Raw genomic sequence first — 8,933 nt, 5'->3', positions numbered from 1 at the left:
TTGTCAGTCCTGTGCTGAAGGAGCTAGGAAAGGCTTCAAAGCCTGGTAGAGGACCAAGCTCATGGGTATCAGGGCAGAAGTAAGAATCGAGGGGTGGACGGGACTCTGGCAGCTGACAGTCTTTTCTTCTGGGTGTCACTGATGCAGAATGTTGGTTTTTGACAATTTAGCAAGCCGTGTGTTTATGAGCTGTGTTCTTTCCTATATGTCAATCATGTGTCCACAGAGTCTACCAAAGAGAAAGGAATTCGCCCACATTGATATTTGGGCTTGGGGGGAAATAAACTGACAGTGGTTTTTTTGTTGTTGTTGTTTTGTTTTGTCTTGGCTCGCTCTCTTTCCTTCCTTCCTTCTTTTTTTTTTTCTTTGTAAAAACAGGTTGACCAAGTAAAAGATGAGAAACTCAAAGCTCTGAGCGATTAGGGGACACTTTAATGGAGGCTACATGTTATGCCATTAGAAAAAAAAAATCAATCTTTGTCCCTAAAAAACCCCTCATTTGCTCTGTGTGTGTGTGTGTGTGTGTGTGTGTGTGTGTGTGTGTGTGTGTGTGTGTGTGTGTGAGAGAGAGAGAGAGAGAGAGAGAGAGAGAGAGAGAGAGAGAGAGTTACTTTCTAGGAATGGATCCGATCCCAAGACCTTGTGTATGCTAGCCAACAGATAGACACTACTAGATACTACCTAGCTTCACTTCAGACCTCTCACAAACAGGAATCATGCACCCCCCCCCCCCCCCCCCCCCCCGCTAGGAAGGAAGGCCTTCAGATTGACTAACCACGGAATGCACACATGGAGACTGGGATGGCTCCCTGCAGGGGTGATCACCCATCTCAGGGGACTTGGAAAATGCATCTCTGTTATCTGGTCCAAGGCACCCTTGGGCCACCACACACTACTGACAGGCCAAGCCGCTATGAATGCTTTCTTGAAACTCAGCTACCCTGGCACTAACCCTCAATACATCCTGCAACGGAGGTGGCTTGGCTGGAAACTGAGGCCATGCTCCTGTTCCTGCATCAGATGTCTCCAAGGTGCAGAACAGGGACCTGGAAGGATTTCTCAAACAGTAGAGCTCGGAGCCTGCTGCCTTTGCACAGGCCTCCACCTGAAGAAGGAAAGCAAGCCTTGGCCAGGTCCTCTGCCCTGATCTCTCCAGCCTTGGAGCTTCTGAGCTCTTTGAACCTCCCCATGATGCCCCTTCCCTTGCCAGGACAGATCTCTTAGGCAGTGTCTGCCTTGCCTAGACACCCATGGGGGTACACACCACGGATGTTCAGGCTTAGGTATTTGTGGAAGGTTGCCGACATCATGGACTGACTGATGGCTGGCTATGACCACCGGCTATGGCTCCTGGCCCATTCAGTGAGTAGACACAATGCTGCTCTTGGAGCATGGAGACTGTGGCATGGGTGTCAGCTCTGCTGTCCTGTTTCTCACCTGCACGGAGAACTATTTCTGCTAACCCTGCTCTTCTGGTTACTGCAGAACAGGGTCACTATGAGATGCTGGGCAGTGCTGGCTGGGCATGGGGAGGACAGGAGAGGACATCTGAGCACAGAGGCCTGGGCCATCCATCTGAGGAGCAGCTGTGTGGGAAGCAGAATGCCTCATGGCCATCTGGGTTGGAGCTTGCTCTCAGGCCCTGGATCCATGATGCTGATTTCTCTGGTTATCTGTGACAGGGACATGGGGCTGCCATGCCTGCTGGGGTAGTTCAGGCTAAGGATACAGATGCAAGCCTGGGTCAAGATGGGAGCTACCTATCTCGGCCAAGGCCATTTCTACAGCAGTCCAGGGCCTCTCCCCATCAGCACCCCCCAGTGCCCTCCGAGCCAGGGATCTCCACTCTCCACCCAGAAGGGGTTCTGGCTGGTTCTGCTCTTGGAGGTTCTGAAGGCGTCAGACAATGCAGAACACTGGAAGGGAAAAGCCACCCTCATCTTCTGAACAAATGGGGGATAAAATGGGAGTTCAAGCCTTGCCTCACCTGATGGCTGGTGGTTGTGGACAGCCAGAGCCAGCTGGGCCTCCACACACTGTGAATGATGGCTGAGCAAGGTAACCAGCTAGTTTGGTGAAAAGGCCCAGCTGTTCCTTCCCTTGTTTCTCTTTCCCCAGAAATTGTCCTGGATGAGATTAGTCGTTTCTTCCAGGAGGTGGGGACACAGGGTGGAGACAGGGAGCAGGAAGGGCATTCAGTGGCAGCCAGTCAAAGCAAGTGCTGAGGGGCCAGCTTCCAGGCTTGACACTCAATCCCGATTGCATTGCCCCTCCCCCATTCTGTCTTTTGAGACAGTCTCACATTATAGTCCAGCTTGGCCTCAAACTTGAGGCAATGCCCCTGCCTCAGCTGCTCACGTACCACGATTTCAGGTATACACAGCCACAACAGCTTAGAGTAACAATTCAGTAGGACAGTGGAGATCAGCTCTGAGGACAGGCTGGGGTCTGTGGGGGCTGACAATGATATCCACGTCATCAAGCCTCCCAGAGAAACTGGGGAACTTTCTCAAGGTCACACAGCACTAGGTGTGTTAGACCAGGGCCCACACACTCACCCTGGGGCCATTCTGACTGCCTCCTTCCATCCTTCAGCACTGTCTCTGTGATTTCTTTAGGGTAGAAGGGACTCAGGGGACAGATAAAGCAGAAGTATCCAGTGGGGAGGTGGTATTGGGCTGTTTTCTGTGGGTATTGGGGCTGTATTGAATCCTTTTCAGAGGGTCCAAGTGCCTTGCTGGTATAGGCCCTGCGGATGGGACAGCCTGTTTTCAGCTCCTGTGGGCCACTCAGGAGGACCCTTCTTCCTGCTGCCTGTTTTGGGTGGTTGCAACTTGAGCCTGATCCACAGACAGACATGGCAGAGCAGTGCAGGTCTGATTCCTCTGCTGGGAGCAGCGATAGAGGATGGGTCTGACCTCCAGACTGGGTTCCAGACTGTGGCTGAGCAGGGCCAGGTGGGGACCCAGAGAGACAGCAAGCAAATCCTCAGAAGCTGCAGTCTGCAGTGGAGAGGCCGGGGATCTGCAGCGAAAGCCGCCGAACAGGAGGAGGAGGGGCGATTTCAGCCCCTGGGCTGCATCTCTGGCACTGGCTGAAGAACTCTGGCTCAGTGGCTTCCCCAGAAGTCACCCCTGGCAGCACCACGTCTAGAGAATGGACAACTGAACTGCTTTGAGCTCTCAAAACCTGTGGCGCAAGGCATGGTGGCCCTCACCTGTAACTCCAGCAGTTGGGAGGCCGAGGCAGGACGACTGCCATGAATTCAAGGCCAGCCTGGACTAGAGAATGAGATTGTCTAAAACCAAACAAAAGCACTGAATCCTGCCAGGCATGGTGGCACACGCCTGTAATCGCAGGCTTGGGAGGCTGAGGCAGAGAGGCAGGAGGAGAGTGTTTAGGGCCAGTTCCAGGCCATTCTAAGCTATTTAGCATAACTTTGTAAAAACCAACCAAACCAACAAAATGTGCTTCCCGTCTCCTCCCACAGCAACAGGGCTGGGTGTCTCCCTCAGCACAGGACAGTGGAGGCATTTCCTTTCATGAAAAGGTGGAAGAGGGGTGGGTGGGGCAGCAGGAAACTTGGTGGGGGCAGGGCTCTTCTGAGCAGGACACAGACTGGGTGCCCAACCTAGTGTGCTATCTGCATAAGCCTTTGGGACCTTCCTAAACATTAAGCTGGATGTCTCCCATCCAATCTGCCATGCTCTGCTAAGGACAGTGAGGGGCTTCACTCAGAACAGATGCCAGATTTCTAGGGATTAAGTGCAACATGAAACTGCTTCAGCAACAGAGGGCACTTAGAGAATCCTGGGCCTGGTGACATCTGAGGAGCACTTCCATGACAAAGGAAGCTCAGGATTCAGGGCCAGGAGTCTCTTGCTCATGCTTCTTCCCCATGGCAGAAAATGGTGCTAATGACTGTGGGTGGATCACCTCATTGCACCCACCCACAACGGGAAAAAAATCTCTGAGGAAGAGTAGTGTGTGTGTGACTTTGGATGTTTCCATCTGGTCAGGATTCCGGGTCTGGGCAACTCTGCCCAGGATGCCCTGTGCTGAAGCCCCTAGGAAAAGGGGTCCCAGTGGATCAGGCAAGCAAATCCACCCCGAAACCTAACAGAGGTGGGTCGTATCTCTGAAACTTGATCACCAAAGTTCCTCCAGGGACCTGCTGCTGAAGCCACAGTCAAGAAGACACACACCATCCTCCAGTTCACTTGAACAGACATTTATTGAGCACCTACCAAGTGCAAGGCACTGTTAGGTGCCACAAGAAATACAGAGTGACCATATGGTCCCTGCCCGCGAGGAGCTCACAGTCTAGAGGGAGGCGACACAGTACACAGTTGGCTGCAGCTACACCTGCCAGAGTGGCAAGAGCCAGAAGCGAGACGCCAAGTGCTGTGGGGTCACAGAATACCACAGGGCTGCTTCTGTTCAGAGTACAAAGACGACTCAGGGCCGGGCCTTTGAGGAGGGAGGCTGTAGGGCAGAAGGGCATTTCTAAAAGAGAAATAAGCATGGATAGGGCCCACTGGCACCCAGAGCTGGGTGGCTGGAGTGAGCATCATGGCAGGGGATAAAGTCAAGTATAGCCATGGGGCAAGAGCCATGGACACTAGGCTCAGAGGGTAGGAACTGGCGTTCTGGTCGCAGCTGTAGATGACTGAAGAGGAAGAGGATGACGTAAAATGGTCTTCTAGATGAACTTGGAGCCCTGTGGAGTCTGGGAGAGGGGAGAGCTGTAAAGTGGCCTAGTGTTGAGGGACCAATGAGGGACCAGTGTCATGGGGGATGGTGGGAAGTTGGTGGGCAGTAGCAAGCCAAGGGCCACGAGGGCTATAAGGGACCTCTCAGGGATAGGTGAGAGAAAATGACAGAATGGAGGCCGAGGTTCTGAGAGTCAAGATCCCACAGGGCTAGTGACAGGAGAGTGTCACCACAGCGGATGGTGGCATTAGGGAAGAGTGGTGACTCCTAGAAGCGCAGCTTCTGAAAATGCAGTTCCAGACCACCAACTGGGAGCCACTCAGGGTGTGCGGAAGTGACAAGCCCCCGGGCTTTCCTCTAGAGCAGAGTCCACACCTCAGGGTGCTGCTGGGTAACCTGCACCTTAGCAAGGGCTGCCCTTTCCACTGTGAGTCTAAGGGTGGCCCAGTTTGAGAACCACTGGTTGAGAAACTGTATGAAGGACTGGCCTTCAAGAAGAAAGGAATGAAGAAGGAAAACGGAAGAAACAAGGCCAATGGCCTCACTGTCTGTAGCTACTACATTAGCAATGAAACAGCAACCAGTGATTTCTAGGCCACTCTCACGTGGTGGACAGAAGCCAAGTCTGCAAACCGGGGAGTGGAAAAGTGGGAAGGCAGAGTGAAGCATTACCAACAAAATGCAGGGTGTTTTATCATCAGAATCAAAGGTACTGGGTGGGGACTAGAGGGCGGCGGTAATGCCAGTGACCAGTGCAACTGACGGACCCAGCTGAGATGGCTCAGAAGGTGAGCATGGGGCAGCACTGGAAGAGATAGGGAGGCAGGCTAGGCCCTGGCTGAGCCTGGTGCAGAGGGCACAGGGTCTGCACAGTTGCTCCTACCGGGGGAGGGGCTAGGTACTTGGCAGTGGCAAGAAGGGGTGGAGTCCTCTTTTCTTACACATTCACAAACCTATACAGACACAACTTCATCCTGTCTCACAGCAAGACCCAGTAACAATGCTGCCACCACACTGGACCAGGACAGCTACGGCAACACACACATGCACGCGTGCATGCATGCACGTGTACAGAGACTGTAAGTTCATCAGCTACACTAGCTACTTATCCTTTCAACCTCTGTAAGCATCAGACACCTTAACCAATGACCAAAATTATCAGCCTCAGCTACGCTGACCACCTCATCCAAATGTCAGGATACACAGGAGGCAGAGGCACTCCACATAGGGAGGAACGCCAAGACACTCCCAAGTTCACTGTGGAGGCACTGAGGGATAGAGGTTGAGCATCTACAAGCACCTAGCGCAACAGAGCTTGGGATGAGGCAGAGAAGCAGGTTGTGAGCTTCCTTCAGTGGCTAGATAACTGGGCTTTAAATGCTACACCTAAATGTGATGGACTTCACAAAGAATCTAGAATTATATTCACATTATAATCTACAAAGTAATTAATGCCTCTCGGTTTCCTCCAACTTCTTCTTCCCTCCTATATGGAGGAAGGGGAAATGGGTAGGTATCTCAGAAACAATACTAAGAACACAGAGGCTCACACAACTCGAAGTCAGACTGCCTGTGGAGCTGAGGAAAGCCCGTGCTCCTCCCTGCCAGCATCAGGATGAGGCACCTGCGGAGCACCCCAGCTCTCCTGGTTCCCAGGAATGCTGGACCAGGACTGAGTAGACCAGGAGGCCCTGGGGACAGCTCCACCTTGGCACCTTTGCTATGCTCCGAAGCTAGGGCACAGGGTGGGGGGCTGTGGTGGGTCTACCCTTGGACCTTGCCAAAAGTCTTTGTTTTCTACTTACACAGGCTGCAGGTCTCAAACCCCCAAGTGACAGATGATACACAGCTCCCCAGCAGGTTGTATCATCAACGAATTCCGGAGAACATGACTGAAGTATAAGTGTGTGGCCACCTAGAAAGCTCTGTGTTCATCTCCTGAGGGATGCAAGGATCAAATGAAACCAAGATACACACATGGTGACAGCATCCTGTGATCTACACAGTCCCTGCACCATGGAGAACAAACCAGCACCAAGTCCTTGGTTACTATTGTGGGACCAGGAGAAAGACACAATCTACAGGGCAGCGGGGTGACCATGAGGGCCGGGAGACAGCACGGATGGAAAACACAAAGCCCTTTAAAGGTCTAGGTCAGAGTCAAGATGCTAAGAAGGACCAGGAAAGGTTTCTCAGACACTGAGTTCAAGCCACATTGAGAAGAGACAATACTGAGTAGTAACTGGTTCTGAAAGACTCAGGAAGAGCTGCTGAGAGACCTCTAGAAAGACAAAAGAGGGAGCTAGCAGGGCTTTGAGACCCCTTCTGAAACTACTAATGCTATTAATTGGCTTGGGTCATCCTTGAGAATAGAAAACTTTTTGGCAAAGCTGTACAAACTCCACATGGGGTCTTTCCCATACCTGTGGGCTGGGGACTCATGCTGGCCACAGTAAGGGATTCCACACCAGAATCTCCAATCCTACCTCACCTTCTGAGGCTACGGTAGCTATGGAGTCAGGGTGGGAGCATGGCGGCCTTGGCTGGTGAGTGCATTAAGGAGCTAGGCCAGTCAGGGAGTATGCTGGGACTCAGTTCCCTTCTCTGTCCAGCGGAGGGGAAGAAGATGGGGCTGAATGGACTCTGAGATGTCTCACCCTGCTCTTCTGAGTCTTTGTCTTGTCACTGATTACAGTCAGGCACAAGTGCCATCTGGTGGCTCCACTTCTCTACTCTCACAGTGGCCTGCTGAGAAGACCCACAAGAATAAAGCAGGCCAACTCCAAGGAGGAAGGCAGGGGTGCACACACCATGTGAGTGGACAGGACAGATCACCTCAAGAAAATATACTTTAAGAGGTCTTGCTTTCCTTAAGGAAGCAACTCCTTTTTTTTTTTTCTTTTTTAATTTTATTTAGAAAGGCTAACCATATTCATTTGTCAATTTTTCTTCAGCTTTAAGGAAAATAGTTTAAAAAACATAAAATTGTAAATACACTCAAGAGTAACTGCTATGAAACAGTTCTGAACAGGCAGAAAATGTACTTTCCTTTACAGAAAATGTTAAATCTGTAATAGCAGCATAATTTATATATAGAAAAAAGCTGGCTTTGAAAATCCAGATTTTTGTATACATAAAACATCTTCCTTCCTCCTTTTCCTATCCAGCACAGCAATGTTCACTCTGGGAAGGTTCTTCCCACTATGGTAGTTCCCAGAGTTGGCAGCTCCCTCTGGCCCCCAGCATCAGTGGGCTCTCAGCCCAGCCTTCAGTCCAATACGAGGGCAGAAAGGGCATTCAGGTCTTTCATGTAGGGATGAGCTATCAGGATCTGGTCGATCTTCAGTTTTTGCTCAGAGTCAGGGAAGATCTTCAGCAGGGCCTCCCTCAGCTCGCTGGTCTCCGCAGAAGATCTCTGTGCTGGCATGAGAAGGTTCTGCTGTATACTGGGAAGGGTGGCCAGGGGTGTGAAGTGGGGCTGCTGAGGAAGCCAAGAGCTTGAAGAGGCTCCCTGGTTGCGGGAAGGAGGCTGGTGGCTGGTGTTGACTACCTGGGTGTTGGGGCTCCGGAAGCCAGGGTCAAACGTGTCCACATTTGGCAGGGCATTGAGTAGTGGCTGCATGTCTCTGTGGATGAAGGGATTATGGTGAGAGATGCAGGAAGAAACCCTTCAAAGCACCTATGGCACACACTGAGGGGCTACACGCGAGTTCCATGGTTTCTGAAGGCTACAGGCCGGAGAGCCATGGGGAGGTGAAATCAGCCCCCACAGAGTGGCCTATAGGGCACTGGCACCATTTCCAGACCCACGAGGGAACAAGCACCCCTAGGACGGACAGCCCCTTCCCAGTCTGCTGTCTGAGGGCAGGCCACAACTGTTGCTTTTGAAAGGTTCCTGCTCTTTTGCAGGTATTGATTTTGGGCAGTGTCAGCTGACAGACCTGGGGAGAAGCATCCCCTGGGCAAAGAGGCAACTCCACCAGGCTCATGGAATCCCTGTCTCTAGTGAGTCTGGCTGGGGCATGTGTGCCCTCAAAGCATATGCACACGGTGTTGTATGTGCACCCAGGGGACACCTGCCCTGCTTAAAAACCCACTGATTCTAGCTGTAGTTGAGAACTGGGGCTAACAGTGTCACTAACTTCAGAAGTTCAACAGGCTGCAAAACCTCCCAAACCTCCAAAACAGCATCCTCTCATGAGAGAGCGAGGCAAGTGCCA

At 51.9% G+C, this 8,933-nt stretch overlaps 1 protein-coding gene across 1 annotated transcript in view; it reads right to left on the bottom strand.

Annotated features, from left to right (window-relative positions):
• Positions 1-4,215: 4,215 nt before the first annotated feature.
• The window catches only part of N4bp1 (NEDD4 binding protein 1), a 49,472-nt gene continuing 44,754 nt past the window's right edge, over positions 4,216-8,933 (bottom strand). Inside the window, exon 7 of the mRNA XM_052727400.1 lies at positions 4,216-8,339. Within this exon, the coding sequence (XP_052583360.1) occupies positions 7,982-8,339 (358 nt within the window). The 3' untranslated portion in view covers positions 4,216-7,981. The remainder of the gene's footprint in view (positions 8,340-8,933) is intronic.

This window comes from Peromyscus californicus, unplaced genomic scaffold (genome assembly GCF_007827085.1).
Source record: "Peromyscus californicus insignis strain IS unplaced genomic scaffold, ASM782708v3 Scaffold_8__1_contigs__length_139910024, whole genome shotgun sequence".
Lineage (NCBI taxonomy): Eukaryota > Metazoa > Chordata > Mammalia > Rodentia > Cricetidae > Peromyscus > Peromyscus californicus.
The sequence above is the reverse complement of the archived record's forward strand: the minus strand, read 5'-3'. Positions and strand labels throughout refer to the sequence as shown.